Source organism: Amblyomma maculatum, chromosome 10 (assembly GCF_055883805.1).
Source record: "Amblyomma maculatum isolate TAMU_Amacu chromosome 10, ASM5588380v1, whole genome shotgun sequence".
NCBI lineage: Eukaryota > Metazoa > Arthropoda > Arachnida > Ixodida > Ixodidae > Amblyomma > Amblyomma maculatum.
Genome location: NC_139353.1, coordinates 131,960,815 through 131,980,046, shown reverse-complemented (window position 1 = coordinate 131,980,046; position 19,232 = coordinate 131,960,815). Strand labels below are relative to the sequence as shown.

General features: G+C 48.5%; 1 protein-coding gene across 2 annotated transcripts in view; it reads left to right on the top strand.

Annotated features, from left to right (window-relative positions):
* The first annotated feature begins 747 nt into the window (after nt 1–747).
* The window catches only part of Plc21C (Phospholipase C at 21C), a 290,194-nt gene continuing 271,709 nt past the window's right edge, over nt 748–19,232 (top strand). For both annotated transcript variants that reach the window (XM_084580466.1, XM_084580465.1), the window contains exon 1: nt 748–1,013. In XM_084580466.1, coding sequence (XP_084436592.1) covers nt 915–1,013 — 99 coding nt within the window. In that variant the 5' untranslated portion in view covers nt 748–914. The remainder of the gene's footprint in view (nt 1,014–19,232) is intronic.

Sequence of the window (19,232 nt, the reverse complement as noted above, 5' to 3'; positions counted from 1 at the left end):
GGCGCACGTCTCCCTACTAAACTGTTCTTTTCGCCGCGAGGGGCGCACGCGTCGCTGGGAACCAAATCTAACGCGTTATGAAGTCATCACGATGATGGAATTAGCAGTCATGTCTGAATGCATTGACATGTGGTACATAAGCGGTAAGTTGTGAATAAATGAAGTTATAAGTTATGGTCATGATCTAGGAAAAGACATGGTTAAGCTCCTGTTACCATGATAGTACACATGACGCGGTAACGAGATAGTCAAGTTGCATGAAGATGTCCCGTGGCTATTAGAGTATCACTAAAGTCACGTGACAATCAAGTTGAATGAGAATGTCGAGTGGCTATGAGAAAGCCACGCTACAGGAGGAGGAACACTGCTACGAACGCGCTGCAAAGGAAAGGAAAGGAAAGACAATTTCCACTGTTCGGCACGAGCCCTAACCTTGCTAGAAAGAGCTATACAAAGGGCACGTGATGCACCGCGGGGAGCGGCAACTCTCAGTCTTTGGCTTTTCTCCAATGTAGTCTCCGCAGGACTTTTAATGTTTTTATGACCGGTATTCGGGTTTCCGCATCTCTAGTCCACCGGGCCTTGGCCATCAAAGCATTCGTCCTAAACGCGCCATTCTGAAATCAAATTACCATTACGCGTCATCTGCCTGCGCCCGCAGCAGTTATAAAGAGATAGCTTTGGCGCACACTACTAGGTGGCGCCACAAGTTTTCCAGCGTTTCTCATTGCTGCTTGCGCGCCGCATCGTCGGCGGCAGGCTCATCGGCGGCCGGTGAACGGAAGGCGAGAGACCGTGCCGCCTGCGGGTGCGTGCCGCCGCCGTAGTCTAGCTGCGCCTGTGTGTGTGTGAGTGGTGTCCCGCGAGTGCTGGCGAAGCGAAACGAGACGGAACACATGTGAACAACAAGGAATATGGCGGGCGCGAAATCGGGCGTTCATGTGCTCCAGCTCAAGCCCATCAGTGTGCCCAAGAGCCTGCAGGAGGGCAACAAATTCGTCAAATGGGACGATGTGAGTGCGCTTTCCCCATTGCGCGCGCTCGCGCCGCGGTGTTTTTCTCCGATCGCCTCTGGTTTCGCTCGAAGCAGACGGCCCGTCGGTCGCCGATCGCGAAGGCGTGAGAAGCTGCCCAAGCAGGACCGCGCATCTGCTCGTCGCCGCCCGGGCCCGTAACGTGCGTTTGCAACGTTGTCGGCCAGCACGCTGCCGCGACGCCCGACTGGGGCGTCGGAAACGGCGGCCGTTCATTAGGCCTAGCAGGACGACGGCGCCGTTCGGTGTACGCGCGGCCGGAACGCGCCTCCCTCGGGGCTCTCCCCTCCCCGCGGAGGAGCCCGTTTCGCTCGGTTCGATCGGCGATGCTCGCGCGCGCGCTCGTTTATTAACGATGCGATAACCTTGGACGGGGAAATCAACAGGGGGAGAGGGGGCAGATATGACACACGGGCTGCCGAGGCCGGTTTTACTTTCTCGCCTTCAGGTTTCGCCGTCCGGCCGTGCGAGCCATCGCCGACCGTGCCAGCGAGCCTGTCAGCTGTTTTCCTCAGCGGCCCATTCGCTGTCTACCCGGCCGCGGTCAGCTGTCGCGTCGGAGCTTCTCAAAACTCGCTGCCTCCGACATCCTGGGCCCTCTCTCCGCGCAAACCAATTAGGGTCCACGTTAATGAGTGTGCCGGTGCGCCGATGAGTGACATACCGGCAGAACTGTTGTGACAGTTGCGAGCACGGACGCCGTTTCGAGCCCTGGGCGGCGGGCCATCGACGGCGTCGCGCGGATAGTGGGGAAAGAAAAATGATGTGAGCGCGCGGCAGGTCTCCCGGAGAAGGGACATTCCGCGCGTGCCCAGCTATATTGCGTTGTCTTGGCGTTTAAATGGTCGCAAGTCGAGGAGGAAGTCTGCTGCTTTGTGTCCTGTTCGGAAAGGGTAGACTGTCACCGCCAGCGCCCCTTCAATTTCCAAAAGTGACGCGCACCGCGGGTTGGAGACCATGTCGTAAGGGAGATATTGGAATGGAACTGCTGTGCACTGCAGCGGACACGCTTTTCGCTTAGCTCGTATTTGTTTGCATTTGCGCAAAGTTTGACCGCAAAGCAGTCGTCGGTAATTTCAACGAATGAATGAAAAATAAAACGGAAAGTATTAATGTAGCTCGCAAGCATATTCGACGGCATACGTTCCACTGATGCATTAAATAGTTTTGAACTTTTTTTTTTTTTTTTTGTATCCCACATCTGAACAGTAGTGCGATAATTCCCAGCGTCCCGCTAGACCGTAGTATAGCGATTATGAGCGATACACTTGAATGTCCTGCTTTTCAATGCTTCTGACTGCTAGGCTTTGCATTTGGACGGCTTATGAGACATATGCTTTGCTCTTTGTTTTAACGAGAAAAAAAAAAAGAACAACCTTAGTGTAAACGGGAGGAGCAAACAAAGGCGTTAAGTGTTCGCCGCTGCTGAATGCGATTGGAGCCTGGACGATATTGCCTGTAGCGGCTTATCGGTCTCTTACTTTTGAGCGGCCTCATATCAGATGGTGCAATAATCATCGCATGCCCATGGTTGCAGTAACGGCACTAAACCATGCCAGCGTGGAATTTCTTGCAGACTAGGACGGAGGATGAACGAGATGCTTAAAGGGACACCCAGGGGAAATCGTAGTTGGCTTCTGTCAATATATTTCTACGTGCTGCTGACAGATACGCTCAGAGGTTTCCTCACGGATTGAAAATAGGGGAAGAAGGGTGTCGGAAGGTATTTAAGTGGGGGTGCGGGAGAGGAGGTTGGGCGTGGAAGAAAAACTGCAGTCATGTTTGGTAGTCATCAATTTAAAAAAAATAATGCTTTGTGAATCAGGGGGGTTGTTTGCTGAAAATCAAAGGGCGGCCTTAGTGATTCTATCCTCCTTTCAATATGAAGTAGAGCTGTTGTTTTGACCGAGTGATTTCGTGTGTAAACTTAATCCGTCGACACCAGGAACGTTGCCAGAGCTGGCAAATCAAATTTCGGGATTCCGCTGTCGCATTACTTCTGGTTATAAAAGAAAGAAAATGAACAAAATGGAGCGTGAGAAGACCTTCTATATCAAGGTTCTCCGTTATTGTCAGGGTGTGAAGGAAGGTCTCAACGAATTTTTGATGCGGGCCGTCAACTTTTGGGGATGGCGCCATCTCGTCTCCCCTTGAAGCCTCCACTGGTCCACACGTCTGCTTTAGCTGAGATCCCACAACCCTAGAATAAAGCGCCCTTGCGTTCATCATGGAAATCTTTTCGGAGTGAAAACTCACCAGATTGAATCGAATAACGGGAGAAATCTCAAGTACAATTTCTCCGACAACGCATATGCCTTTTACTGCCCTTCATGGTCATCCAGGACTTCGTGCAACGTAGCGACCGGTTTTGGTGCTACCATTATATAGGCTACCGGCGCGGTATACCCTGGTAACAAATGTGCGATCAAAGGTGTATACGCTGGCGACCGTGTGGGCCGGTACCAGCGCCATTTTATTGTCCAGCGCGCCACTTCAGCAGTTCAGACCAGAGCAGAAGGCGATATTATTTCTGGACACACTGGTGGCTTTCCAAGCGTTAAGCCGGCAACAAAATGGCGTCCGCTACTGACGCGCCGCCAGGCGGCGAAAGGGTTCCCTATGTTTGTGATGATCGGCGGTAATGGCAACGACTGGCGATGACTCGTTTGCAGTGAACTTTTATGTGCGACGTTTGTGTGCATTTTGCGCTCGATTTGCCAGCCCTCCGTCGTTAGTGAGATGAACCCTTTTACAGACAAAAACGACTTCGGATTCACTACGATACAGTCTATCGCGGGAGTTCTGAAATGTTCATAGAAGCAGTAGTCGCTAGGCAGGTGTCAACTCTGTTCAGTACCATGTTTTGACAGTAGCGTGTGGTGAGTGATTCGTATTTTAAAATAATTGCTCTATAGTTTACGCCCCTGACATGCCTCTTTCTGCTGTCTTTTTTGAGTCTAGTGATGTACTTTCGTTGTTCAGTATGGAACATGTAAAATATATAATGGACGAAAAAATGCTTGCTTTAGCACTGCGTATATCTGAACAAGCTCTAAGGTGAGATACTTAAATATATGATTAAAAGTAATAAACGTTTCGCCGATTTTTGATATTTCTCACTATATTTCTTCTATCGAGCTGTGTCAAACGTCTCTATCGGCTGCTCGGTATCGCAGGACTATCTGGCAAGAAATGACCTGCGGGTGCAGCAGCATTCGTTGGATCTCTACATGGCCATTCTCGGCCATCTGTCTCGCGCGTTTACTGGAGATTCTAGCTGGTTGAAGGGAATGCTGCTGCGCATACGTTCATCTTGGAAAGCAAAACAGCGCACTTCACAACACAGACACAGAAAGGGAACAACAACACAGCGCTGTGTTGTTGTTCCCTTTCTGTGTCTGTGTTGTGAAGTGCGCTGTTTTGCTTTCCAAGATGATTTACCAACTAGCCCGTTTCTTCACCCTTCAGCCTGTTCAGCCTGTTCTTTCACAGATGTTTCTTCTAAGCAACATTTGGGGAAAAAAAAAAAAAAAAAACAGGCTGAACGTAGGGGTAGTCAGTAAATGTAAATAAAGGCGATCACGTGGTATGGAAAAGAATTCTTGAGGTTTGCAGCGCTCTAGCTGGAGAGCATTCCAGTTTTACATTGCGCAAAACAACTTGTCTTGTGTATGTATTTAAAAATTATGTATCGCGTGTTGTAGTTCGCTTCCTTTAGCTTCCTTTTGGGCACTTCGTGGCTTGAAGTAAAAATAGATGATGTTTTGAGGTAAAATGGATTTTCGAGAAGCTTACTTTCCCGCAGGCAGTGCCTGACACGCCGGCCTGACTTTAGTTTCAATAGTCGTAGATTGAGCTTAAGGTGTGGTGGGTGGCTCCTAATTTCGACCGCGTTTACGCGTTCTCCACTAGCGCCCTGATATGAGTGCGGTCGACGCGACTGATAAAGAACCCGCTACCCTAGCCGGAGTAGCACAACGCTTATAATGGGAATCATTAGTGCGGGCAATTAGAATGTTCATTAAATATAGCTTGCAGCTAAACAAGCACTTTCTATCGCTTGACTGTGAATGAAGCCGTGATAAGTTCGATATCGGACGTTGGGCATTGACTTCCTTCAAGCGCTTTCACTTTTATTTAGGAGAGCCACCGATTACTATCAGCGGGCTCAAAGCGCCTCGCAAAAGAAAAAAGTAAAAAAAAAAATAAAAATAAATAAACGCACAAATATTTGACACCGATCCAGAAAGTCCTTCAGAAACGTTTGGAGACTATGTATGGGGCGTTTGCGGTCGTAGCCATGTTGCACGCCTGGTGATGCCCTCTGCAGGCCGTCAAATGCGCAAATAATGTTTGACGGTCGCGAAGTGTTCTTTTCATTCGATGCCTGGCCCAGAACGTGCAAAAGCTGAGTCTTCACAAGGAGCATCCCGTTTGAAACGAAGTGGTGATAATCGTTACCATGCTCAACCTTTCTTTCTTTTTTTTTTTTTCTTTTTAACCTAAATAAGTCCTCAACTTTACTTTTAGACCCAGGCTATCCTTAAATACCCGTGTTTAATTTCGACTTAGCTTCCATGAATCCCCTCCGTGCTATTTATCCACCAATCTTCCAAACGTCTCTTGCTAACCTCTACCGCCGATTCGTTCACGCTTCCTTTGTAACCTCTAAACGCCAGGGCCTCGGCTAGAGTGACTATCTCCGCATCGCCATCTGGATGGATACTACCACACTCAAGTATAAATAGCACCTCTTGATTAAACTTTCTTCTGTATCTTCGGGTTCTAAGACATGCTGATCTAGCTTCAAAGAGAAGGCCTCTTGAATTGTCATAGAAGGTTTCATTCTTAATCCGAGTTTTCCATTTTCTATACATGTCTAGGGTCAGCGTCCTTTTTTTTTGTTTTTTCATTGAATTATTCCAGTTTTTAGCCTCTGTGTAATTTACCTATCGTTTAATGTACTTTAACTTCTTCGTCCTGCCTTCCTAAATACTTAGGTTAGTTTTCTGCACCTTTCCCGCCACTACGAGTATTTTCCATTTTCATGAGGCGTTCTTCATACATGATTTCTCTCTGAGCCTCCCGTGCCTCGAAGGACGCCCAGCCCATATGTCTCCCTGTACTGCTTCGTTTGTAGTTTTGCCGTGAGCTCAAAGTGTTAACTTTCCCACAGATTTGATTTATTTCTAACCTGGGTGGAAGGATGGATGAAATATACGAGCATCCCCTTTGAAACGGGGTGATAGCAGTCGCTATCATGCTCTTTTCCCCCTATATCTTAATTATTGCTTTAGATCTGTTAACTATGCCTTCATTCCATTTATTGCATTTTTTGTTTCTACATTACTAATATTATGTCACTTTTCTGCTTTTAATTAAGCTACCAATCCTCCAATCGTTTTTTTTTTTCGTTTTTTTTTTCTTTGCTAGCTTCCACTGCAGGTTCATTAACCCGACCACTGGTATCTCAGTATCTCTGAACCCTTCACGAAGAGTCACTGCGCCTGCATCGACTTCCGGATTCGAGTATAATATGGTACTATATTTGCAAGGCAGCGCCATGCACAGCCAGGTTCGAATCCACCCGCCATGCTGGTACATGCGGTGAGCAGCAGCGGCCAAAGTATTCTTTCTTGCGTTGTTTTTGCGTCAGGAGTGGCCGCAATCTGATAACAATCGACCCGAGGTTTATAATTAGCGAGGAAGCTATACTCTCTCCTGAAGGTGTGCTTTTTGACGAGTACCTGACCAGCGCTTTTTGTATTTGATTCAGCGTGACGTGGTCACGAATCGATTTGCTTGGTGGAATATAACTCACGCTGCCGACAGCGTTCATAAGTGCAAGCAAGTACACGCACTCCTTACTTTGACATGCGTTCAAAAGCGCATGTGCCCGAAACCCCCGATCTTAAGGCCCCCTTATCGGCGCACATGCTAGATTTTCACCTCTTCCAAATTTATTCATTTCACTTCGACTTGGTGTTTCGTGGTGACATCATGATCTTACCACATATATGTGTCGCAGTATGTACAGGGAACTGACCCACTCTGTCTAGATCGCAATAATCTTGAGAAGGTGAATGTGTGGATAAGGCAAGCACATCTCATAAAAAGAAATGCCGAACGCAAGGCTGATTCCAATGAAATGGGAATGAGGATACCGCTTACGAAGAGAGATTAGATATGGCTTTGCGTGAAAAGGGAAATACTGCCATAAAATTTGAAGGGGGGTGGGGGGGGGGGGGGGGGCGTTTTGGGTGAAGCCAGGCGAAACGTCATGCCATGCAAGTTAAAAGGCCTTATTGGCTGTAGGCCGATGGGTCGGGCATTGTAAAATAAAACCGCAGAAGCACTAATTAAGAATTAAGAATGTATTAAATAATTGATTAGTTAGTCATTAAGTAGGTAATTGATTAAACGAGTAAATTGATTAATCATTAATTAGTTAACCAACTAATCAATTAGTCAGTCATTAATTAGTAATTGATCATTGATTGGCATAGGAACATATAAGGTACGCATTTGCGCATACTGTGATGGCGCTTTGTGAGGAGTCGATATCTCTATGACGTCATCCCACCTCGGCCAATCAGAGCCTCCGCAAAAGCGGGGCACTTTTAGTCCACGACAGCATGAGTCATTAAAGGGTCTAGCCTTAAAAAAATACATTCTATAGTCTCTGTATTGAAATGTTTGAAAGGGCGTTTCACCTTTCTGGAGACACCCTCGCGCAAGAGCCATTTTCTGATTTGGGAGGGTACATCCTAGCAACAGCCGGTCCCGCAACTATGCTGTCGCATATTCGCAGTCTGTTTGTATATTATATTAAGGGAGTAACTATTCACTGACATCCGCCCTAGAGCAGCTATACGGCTACAAAGAAAAGCTGAAAGCTTTGTATGTGCCCGCGATCGAGGTTTGCCTGAAAGGTCGTTGTTGTGCGCAATGCCGGGGATTCAAACGCGACCATTGCCCGCGCGCAGCGACGGGAAAACACCCGAGGAAACTTCGGGTTTCGGCAAGCCCCGAAAACGCGTCAACGTGCGTTCAACCGTGCCGCGTCCCGATCCGGGATGTTGCATCCACGCGTGACCGTCCTTCGTGTTGTCGCCAGTTCGCGGCGCTGAAACCTCCGCTTCTGGTGGTACGCGATTGGGAGTGCCGACGAACGGAGTGGAGACGGCGAGTATCGTTAATATGCTCGTAATGGGATGTTTAACGCGGCTCATGAAATGCGCGACCTTATATTCGTGACTGGTTCCTTTCTCCTGCAATGGCGTTTATGTTGCAATACTTGACACTCGTACGAAAAAGAACTTTTTCGGCATTTATTTATTTTTGTCCGGAACAACAGCCGTAACCTTTAGACCGTGCACGGGAAGCACAAGATCGCTTTCAGAATCACTAATTTTTCGTACTTATTCTGCGGAAGGTGGAAAATAATGTGGGTTACTCTTGATTTTGTTTGCTATGTCCAAGGGTGCTGGATCGAATCCCGGCTGCGGCGTCAGCTTTTCGATGGAGGCGCAGAACGAGGCGCCCGTGTGCTATATGCGATGTCAGTGCACGTTAAAGAACCCTAGGTGGTCGAAATTCACGAAGCCCTCCGCAACGGCGTCTCTCATAGTCTGAGTAGCTTTGAGACGTTAAACCCCACAAACCAAACCACTCTTAATTATGTGTGTGTGCGGGAAGAGAGTTTGGTCCGTCCAAATCGTTACTTCCGTGTCCACACAGTGCGATAGTCGAGGATGCACTGGACGTTTTCAGAGCTTCCACTATGAATATTTCCTCGAATGTCAACAGCCCGAATGATCCAGACTAGATAGTCCGCTTCGCTTGTGCAGAGGCATTTACCTGATTGTTGGGAGCAGACCATTCCGCCGGTACGGTGCCATGCCCGTATATATGTCTGGTGAGAACAAGGAAGTAACCATAGATCATATTAGCTTCCTAGACGAAATGTTCTTTCTAGGCCGTAAGTGAAATCTCTGGAGTAGCATGTGCGATGTGCCGTTGCGAGCACCGTCCGCACACAAGTATCTCCTTCAGAGTGCTTTGTGTTTTCATCTGACGCCGCGGTTGCCCAGTGGCTTTTGTTTGCAGCCGTGATTCGATGACGGCGGGATAGAATCCCGGACGCGGTGACCGCACTTCGATGTGAGAGAAATGTGGTGCTTCCCGCCACTTTAAAGAAACCCCGGCGATGGGAAATCTGTGTCGTATACACTATAGCGATTCCTAGAGGTCATGAGCCACTTCCGAGGTTATATTAACGCCACATTTTGAATGTTAGCTGAACGCCGTATGTTATTATTATGATCTTCATGTTATTACGATTTTTCGCCGATGTCCAATACCTTGAAATTCCAAGCGCCCCCTTTCGCGCAAGCCGGAATTACCGACGGACTAGAAGGCTGGGGTTGGAGGGAGGAGGGGGAGAGGTGGCTTTCCAGGAACGGCATTGAAATTCAAAATGGCGGCGCCAAAGTTTCGTCGCAAATTAAAAAAAAAAAATACAGCATGTCCATAAGAAAATTCTGTCCTTATCTGGTTGATTGGGGCTTCGAGGTGTCGGCGCGGAAGTTAGCGCGCCGCCGCCGCGTGGTTTCGCTATTGCCACATTTTCTCTCGGTGCGCAATTTAAATACGTTAGCGATCGTCTTCCTACGTTGTAAAAACAAAACAAAAATTGTTGAAAAATACATTTCCTGGCAGCTGTCCTGCCAGAAATTTTCTGTTCTGCTGTGTATTCCGTTTTTAATTTTTTTTTTCTGTGAATATAACAGTTTTTTTCTGTTTACAATGATAGAAAACTTTTGTAAATTAACAAAAATTTTCTTTTATTGGGCGTTTTCTGTTTTTTATTTTTCTGTTCTTTTTTCTGTCGCAGTAAAAGAATCATGCAAAAACTTTTTTTTTACTCGTCTTTCATTCCACATGTTTTTCCGCCCGCAACAACAATAAAATTGCGTTAAGCGCTAACTTCTTCACTGAACACCATTTTTGAGGCAAAAGCCTTACTAACTCCATCTCACGAATATCTCGGCGCTGGCAATACTCGATGGCACTTACAAAGGTGGCAACGCTACTGCCGTTGTCTAGCCACCAAAAGGGCAAGTGGAAAATGAATAACAGATAGCACTGTAGCAGGAAGCCAACCTCCCTCCTCGTTTAGCTTAAATACGCTCACAGTCACCAACAACGAACCTCAATATGGCGTCAATAGTTATCTTCTTTCGTATCGAAATTGTTACGCAACTAATCGTCTGACAGCGGCTTCGGGGTTCTCATACCATTTCGCTTTCACCTGCTATTCGAGTAAAAATCAGTTTGCAGTAGAAAATAGAACAGACGACAAAAATATATGGAATTATTTGCCTTCCAGTCAAGGTTTCAGCTGGAAAACAAAAAATTACTGTTGTTTTTTTCGTGAACGTATTTGGGTAAATGGATAGAACAGATACACTCTGTACAGGGACAGAAATTTTCTTTAAAAATACCTGTAATTTCACGCACACTTTTTACAGTGTACCTAACCGCTGGTTCAATTCCGCCTTGTCGCCCGCGTTTTATTGGAGCAAGACAGGCGGCCATGTGCTGCACGCTGTCAGTGCGCACGTTGAAAGTTTTCCCCTGCGGACTAAACTAATCCGTAGCCCTCGGTTACGGCGTCTCATAGCCAGAGCTCATTCGAGGCGTTAAACCCCACACACCATAGCTTCCTGCCTACCGCGTAGGCTCAGTGGTTGGGGTTATGCATCTGAGCCGCATGACGAGGAGGAGGAGGAAGATGAGGATGAAAGGCAGGAAGGTTAACCAGTAAAAGCAACCGGTTTGCTACCTTGCACTGGGGGAAGGGGATGAGTGGATATAAAAGTTGTGAGAGAGGGATAGTGGGAAGTTAATACAGTCACATAACAGACACGCCACATCACATCACATTACAGTCATGTCATAGCAAAGTCATAGTCTTTCGATTAGGCCTGTGCTTCTCATAAAGCGGAGCAGTGGCTGGGAGGCCTTCGCCGCAGACGATCGCCGTGGCCAGGGACCTGAAATCTTAGTTTCACTCAATGGGCGTCCATCTAAATGCTCCAGCGAATGGCACAGACACTTCCTTTTCTCACTGTATATCGGGCACTCACAAAGAATGTGGCATATAGACTCGTCGCATCCACAGTTTGTACATGTAGGCCTATTTGCCATGCCTATCATAAAAGAATACGAGTTTGTGAATGCTACACCAACCCACAGGCGGCACAGAAAAGTTTCTTCGCGTCGGGGTAGGCCACGTGGAAGGCGGAGCTTCAGGTCAGGGTCCAGGGATTTTAAGCGGCAGTTCGCAAACTGGCCAGAATTCCACAAGGAGAGTGTGTGTTCCCGCGCAAGTGCGCGAAGCCTGCCCGCTGCGTCTGCCCTGGAAAAGGGAATCAACACACAATCGCCGTCTTGGTGGGCTGTTCGTGCGACTTCGTCCGCCCGAAGATTGCCCGCTATGCCGCTGTGTCCTGGAAGCCACTCGGAGATGATGTCATGCCCTCCATTAATTGCACAGTGATGAATTTGTCGTATTTCCGCAACGAGTTGTTCATGAGCTCCACGGTGAAGAGCCGCTTTTAATGCTTGCAGGGCTGCTTTTGAGTCTGTGAAAATAGACCACCGCTGGGGGCTCTCCTGACTGATATGCCTAATTGCGACACGAAGAGCGGTTAGCTCTGCAGCTGTTGAAGAAGTCTGGTGAATTGTCTTAACTTTTATTTGTGCATTAATTGAGGGTATGACCATGGAGCCTGAAGAACTCACGGCATTCACTGAACCATCGTGTAGACGTGCAAACGATTTGCATGGTACTCATGGAAGTATTCAAGAGTGATTTGTTTCAGTTCTGTCGTCGATAGCGCGACCTTCTTCCTGATCCCGGGTATTGAAAGAAGCACGTGTGGTTTATTCAGGCTCCATAGTGGCGAGGACGGTCTAGATGCGGGTGTAAACTGGGACGGCAATGTAGCGCACTGCGCATCAACGGTCTTTGTAAATGATGTACGCGGCCTGGTAATGGGAAGACTGTCCAAATGATGACAGGGAACCCGAGCGGATGACGAAGGAAGGAAGCGAGCTTCCTAAAAGTCTAAGAGGATGCGGCTGGCCGCCACGGCCGGATGACGAAGGTTCAGTTCCAGCCGTGGCGGCCGGCCGCATACTCTAGACTTATAGGAAGCTCGCGAAGGCGTCTTCCCGGCGCCTTCTCACGGTCGCACTTGGTGGGGCATGTGGCAGTTTCTGGAGCAGCGGTTGAGGGCCCCTAGACTGTGGCGCAAGGGGCGCATTTGATCGCATTCTGATATGCATGAGATATCTGTAGCATAGAACCGCTACTCGCATCTTGCGCTAGCCGTCGGTCAGCAATCGAACCATCAACCGCGCGCTCAAAATTGTCTGTGGCAGCGCGTCACACTATATATGTCTGTGGTATGGTATGAGTGCCTATGGCGGACGGCCGCGATATCTCATTGTCGCACGTAATCAGCGATCGAGTGTTTCTTCTAGAGGTAATCTTTGATGGCAGTGAAACGCAAAAAAAAAACAAAAAAAAAAAAAAAAAGTGCCAGTCGATAGGCGATCGGACGGGAATATGAGAACATATATCGCTTGCTGCTTCTGCGCTTTCCGGTTGTCTTTCCCTCCCCGACAGGCACAATCTCTCAGCCGGCGCGAGTCTTCTTCTATTCCTTCTTGCGTATCTGCCCTTTCTCCGCTCTTCGGTTATGTATACGAGCGCTACATAGCAAAATATCCAAGGAAGGTAACTGGACACACAAGCGCTGGTATAGCGTTTGTTTGTCTAGTTGTCTTCCTTGGGTCTTTTGCTGTTGCGCTGACACGTACAGATATAAGCAATACTAAAGACAACACGGGAGCGCGTTACGCTTTCAAATTCGATGTCACCGACAGGTGATAAGAATCAGTGGTAAAGACGCGTCCAAAGTAAGTTTGGTCGGCTGCTTTTTCCGAGCATACCCTCGGTGCCACCTAGTCTCTTCTTCTGTTGGTGGCAGCGCTTTGCAGAGCCCGAAGGCCACGCGCTCCCGTGTTCCCTTTCATAGCTGTACACACCACGGAGCAGCAACTATACCCCGCATTCTTACACCCTTTTTTGTTCTTCGGTTGTCGTTTCTGTTCGCGCATCAGCCCCTGCTTCCAGAGCGCACACGCCTTACTCTCCATCCCCATTTCTACTTTTCGTATTTGTTGCTGCTGTCCTTCCTGCGCATTCTTGGTTGACATGGGTCGCTTCATCACCGAGATTTCCCGCCACGAGCCTTGAGACGTTCTCGAGTAAAAAGGCGCTATATGTTACACGATATCAGATCATTAGCCGGAGCTCTCCGCTACAGCATCCTGCATAGTCATCTGTCGTTTCCAGAAGGCAAACCTCGTAATTTGCAATTTTGTTCTTTAAGTACTCCACTGCAGGAGACGAATGGCAATCAAGGATTAATAACCTGGACATTACAAGCAGAAAGGTAAGCCTAAATGTTAATATTTAGAAGACTAGGGCAATTTTGAACAGCGGGAAAGGGACAGCAGTTTAAGATAGGTAGCGTAGTAGGCAAATATGTCTGCTTAGGGCAGGTATAGTAACCACAGATCTGGACCATGAAAAGGAAATAACAAGAACAATAAGATTGTGATGGAACGCATTTGGCAAGCACTCGCAGGTTATGACTAGCAGCTTACTGGTATCGCTCAATAGCAAAGTATGCAATAGCTGCATCTTACCTGTACTTCCCTATGGGGCTGAAACGTGGAGGCTAACCAAGAGGTTTCTACTTAAGCTGCTGACAACGCAGATGGTTATGGAACGGAAAATGGTAGGGGTGAGGTTAAGAGACAACAGGCTTGCCGAGGGGGTCAGAGAAATAGCTCTAGTTATACTGGTGACATTCTAGTCGAAATAAAAAAGAAATGGGCATTGGCAGGGCATGTAGGGCGATAGAGGATAACCGGTGTTAGCTAAAAGTAACCAGTTGGATTACAAATGAAAACGTAGAAGGGGGCGGCAGAAGATTAGCTAGGCGATGTGGTTAAAATGTTTGCAGGGGTCTCTGTGGGTATGCAACTGTCACAGGACCATGGGAGGGGCATTCGCCCTGCAGTGGGTATTGTTCGGTTGATGGGGATCATGATGATGGAGGTGCTTCACTCATCTTTTTTTTTTCCCATTTATATCGCGTCGTTTCCTGCCCCCGTGCAAGACAGCCAACTGGAGTCCTTTTATTGTCGATCTCCGCCGGGTCTTCTCCGCCCTTCTTTTCTGTGTAATTAACGAGCCTGCATCTTCGATTAAAAACTGATTGTTTACACAGAGCATGACCGTTTTATCATTATGAGTTTCATCGAAGTCTTGTGCGATATTCTGCCGGGTCCAAACTCGTAGCAGAAGCAGCAGCGCTGTGGAATTCCACGAAATGCTCTGGGAGCACCTTCCCAAATGCAATTTGCGGTTGCCTTGCAGATTTCTCTTCGAAAGCTTCTCAGGGTTTGCAGCCAATACAACATGAACATGATAAAATTACAAGCAGTTTGATGGGAAACCCGGGGTGTAAAATACAACAGTATAAGAAATTGGTTTGGTTGGTTTTGTGGGGTTTTACGTCCCAAAGCTACTCAGACTATGAGAGACGCCTTAATGGAGGGCTCCGGAAATATCGATCATCTGGAGTCTTTTAACGCCCACTGACATCGCACAGCACACGGCGCCTAGCTTTTCGCCTCCACCGAAAAGTGGCAGCCACGGCCGGGATTCAATCCCGCATTCTTGGGCACAGCAGTCCAGCGGCCTAATCACTGCACCGCCGCGGCGGGTCAAAAAACAAGGAATAATAACTGATTTTAACTGATTTATTTATAGGAAGGGAAAGGCGCGGTAACTGTCTCACTTGTGTTCTGTGGACACCGCAACCGCGCCGTAAGGGAAGGAAGGAAGTTGGGAGTGAAAGTGGAAAAGGAGAAAGAGGAGCCGTAGTGGAGGGCTACGGAGTAATTTCGACCATCTGGACTCTTTTAACGCCCACTGACATCGCACAGCACACGACGCCCCTTCGTTTCGCCTCTATCGAAACGCAGCCGCCGAGGTCGGGTTCGAAAGGAATAATAACGTTAAGTACAAGCAAGGCTTGTAGATGGGGGGGGGGGGGGGGGGGGGGGGGGGGGGGGGGGGGGGGGGGGGAACTGAACTCTGAGCATGCACCTAGCAGTTTTGCTGGTCCATCCTGGTTCCTCGCTCTTGCAGCCGTCCAGTCTTCCTTTGTGTGTCTTGTCTTGCGGGTGTCTGTTGGGAACCGCTGGAAACTTCTGCGGAAAATTCTCTGCGTGGTGCCGTCGCCTTCGCTTCTCCAGCTGCGGCCAAGGGGCGCAGCGTTCCGCGCCGTATATTTTGCGCCGATATGTCGTGCCGTGCACGCGTAGCGGTGTGTGCACACGTTAGGCCGCGATCTGCAGTTATCTGGCGTCCTGATACGCCACTTCGTTGCCGAGGCAGCGGCGGTCGGGCTTGCAGGTGGCAGAGTGCGTCCGCTTTATTTCTCGCTGTGGTGCAGAGCACTCGGCTGTACCGTCTTTTTCGAACGCGAGGGAGCTCGTCTTTAGGAAGGGCGTTTCTTGGCTGGATCTCTATTTGCATGGCTGCTTGCGCTTGTATCACGTGCCCTGATCGAGCACCAGGACATCGCTTCGACAGCGCGGCCGAGCGAACGCTGCGTTTATGAGTGGCGTGAAGCCCCAGGATGCACCGTTTTACAGCGCAATAATTGCACTGCTACCTCCTTCTTTTCAGTACTGCCGAAAGGTTTCTCTGTAAACTGCCGATTTCGCGAGGACTGACCACCGCTCGGGGTCAGTCCGCTTGTTCCGCCGGCGGGAGGCATTTCCACATCGCACCTGCCGTCGTTGAGGTACTGACCTTCTCAATGCAGCCAAAAATCTAGAGCAGTTTTCTTCTCTTTTTTTTTTTTTTTTGAAACTGAGGTAATTACACAAGCCGAAATACCGCCGTGGCAAGCAAATTCGTGCAACATTCTTTCGCAAGAGCTCGTGTTAATGAGCGGGGCCCCGTAGGCCGAAAAATGACACAAAGGAACAGCGTGCAAACTGTATTTGAAATAAATGGGTCAGATCATGTTGATGCCGGCATCAGAATGAGCCAGATCCACTCGTCTTTGTTTTCAGCTTAAGCGTCGTAGACTAGGATTATTTCGAGGGTAGTTTCGTTTATTTCTTTTTCACCGATACTTTGCGATCGCATGCGTGACTTAACGGAAGATCTGCTCCCAGGCGATGGCGATAGCGAAGAGATGAGTAGCCACTTCGCGGAGGTTGCAGGGATACTGCTATACCGCATTCGTCATAAATAGTTAGTTAGCGCGAGGTTCTTAAATTAATTATTGCTACTGATATGCCAGGCGCAGACCGGAAAGCTGGTTTACTTTGCCGCTGCTAAAGTGAAGCCAGCCCTGGCGTCAAAAGCTTCCTCTCCACATTTATATTTATGTGTGGCTGAGTCGCCTCAGACCTCTGATGAAAACATTGGATGGTTCAGTTTGGTTTATGAGGTTTAACGTCCAAAAGCGACTCAGGCTGTGAGATACGCCGTAGCGGAGGTTGCCGGAAATTTTGGACGTTAAAGCCCATAAACCAAACCAAACAGCGGAGCCCCGACCTGATGCATCAGGCGGACGTTTCCTACCAGCCAGGTGCGAGTAGGTCTTGGGCTCTAACCTTGAGGCAGAGTTTAAATGAAAGGTGTTTGGATAGGCAGCTGTTTGATTGGTTCATTCCTGCTCGCTTCAGAGGATTGCCACACACATTTGGCGGCGTGTTGGCTATAGCCACCGATGGGCGGGACGTCAACATGGCTTCGTTAAAGCCACGGAAGGCAGAAGTAAACGTAGAACACTTTCCATTCAGGCTGTGTAGAAGCTGCACAGGTTTCTGCAAAACGGGAGACGGCTTTTCAAAGCTATCTGCCATTAAGGCATAGTTCTGTGATCAGGTCTCCGCTGTCTCTCGTCCTGAAGTAGCTTTCATTTCCTTATGTCCGCGCTTGTGCTTTGAAGCGGAACGATAATGATCTCTAAGCATACTGCCGAGCGTACCAGAAAACTCCTAGTTGCGTCCTCTTAAGAGGTGACAGCTCACTGACGGTAATGTCACCTCGTGTGGAAGTTTTCCTTTGCCGTTAAGCTCCTTTCCGGCGAGTCCTGCAGGCTTTCGTTCGCCGTCTCTCCCTGCTTTATCCGCGTTTCTCGGGTAACTTCTCCACGTGTTAGGCCCCGCGGAACGCACGGCAGTAAGCCCGCTGACGAAACACGGAAGCACGTAAGAGCCCGTTACGTGCGGATTTTCCTCGTCTGTTGGCGCTTGGGGATTTGCTGCTTAAACTTCGTCGTCGGAACCAGTATCGAAAATACTGCAAAAGAAGAGTTTGAAGCAGAGGAGTAGTTGGAAAAAGAAAAAAAAAAAGCAGAAGTTGCTTTTTAAGCCATGCGCAGCTCATCAGCCGTTCTTCTAGGATTTGTACCTTTCTGAGACTATCCGTCATCAGTTTCCTCTCCAGAGAAGTAACTGCATCCCATTGCTGTGCGCGCTCTTCGGTCGCCTTTAAATACATTTACACCTGCCTGGGTGCATGCAGCGGCCCTTCTTCTTGGAAATATCGAAGCCGATCGCCATGCACCACTTTCTGCGGGACTGCCCAGCACTGCAACCTACATGAATGCGGCACCCGACGACAGCGGGTCTTTCACCGAGAAATCCTTCGTCATATATTGCCTGGACGCAGTGACCACATCATCGCTGGCTCTTGCACTTCGTAAAATTTTTACATTAATTTAATAATTTCTTCATCCATCATAACGTAGCCTTCTGATATGTCCTGATACAATAAATGTCCTTAAAAAAATTCGGGTTATTTCGCATTATATTGCCTTCACTTGGTTCGCCAAGTGTTCGGTACATTTCGCCCAGAAACAAGTATTTGCCAAGTGCATTTAAATAAGGCGCGACCGTGGCTGCGGTTGCAGCTTGAGTGGACGGTGACTTTGAGCCCAGTTTTCAATTTTCTAACCCTCCGCCCCTTCCTCAGCGCGCGCGCGATATGTCACCATAAGCACTATTAAAATGGCATGCATTCAGGACAGATATGCGCCTCCTATTTATTTCGGTTGAGCCTTGCTACAGGCTGGCGCGGCCGCGGCCAGCCTGCTACGGACGCCTCTTCGTTTCGCCTCCATCGAAACGTAGCCCCCTGCGGTGAGGATCAAATCCAGGTACACCGGTACAGTACGACTCACATGGGACATTGGTTGTGATACAGAGTTGAAAATACGAGTACTTTTATTCTTTTTGCGCGCATAACCTTACAAATGAATGGCATACTTCCATGAATTGTTCTCATAGTCTCACAGTGTGTATTTGGGAAAGCAAGGTCGGCGAGTCAGCCGTCAAAGTCGCAAGAGGCCGCTTTGGGACACGGTCCACGCTTTGCGACGACCAACGGACGCTTAATCTACAGTCTTTGCAAAAGTGTGGAGCCCAGGGGGTCTGCTTCTGACCCGGAGGTGGTCAGTTCGAAACCCACCGCCGGACACCCACCGGTAAAAATGGGTACAAGCGTCCCCCGGCCTGGTGCTCACTTCAATGTTCCGGGTCTCTTGATGGTAAGATGTTTTGCCCTACCCTCTCTAATGGGAAAACTTCGATATGCTAAATCATAGCCCCCATTACACGACTCAGAAGCAGACCCCCTGGACTACACACGTTTGACAAAGGCTGTACGTAACCTGCGAAGGCAAAGTCCAAGTCTTAACAGCCGAAATTTTTTATCGTCTTAATGCCGATTTAGCAAGCAACGAACCGGTTTCGAATTTAGACGGCGTTGTAGAGTGTGCGCCTGTATACATATATACAGGCGCAGTTTTGTCGTCCTCGGCATTCAGAAATCATCAAGATACCTAGGTAAACTTTAATTATGCAGACATCTTTTTCTTCGAAGAACCTCCCATTTCCTCATAGCTCAACAATGAACGGACGATTGCAGGGACAGAATCCCGAAGGCCCATATTTCACATTTTCAGCCGCTTGGTAGGCTCATGTGCCGGTTGGATTTGTTCCGAGGACGGGCATGAGTTGGCC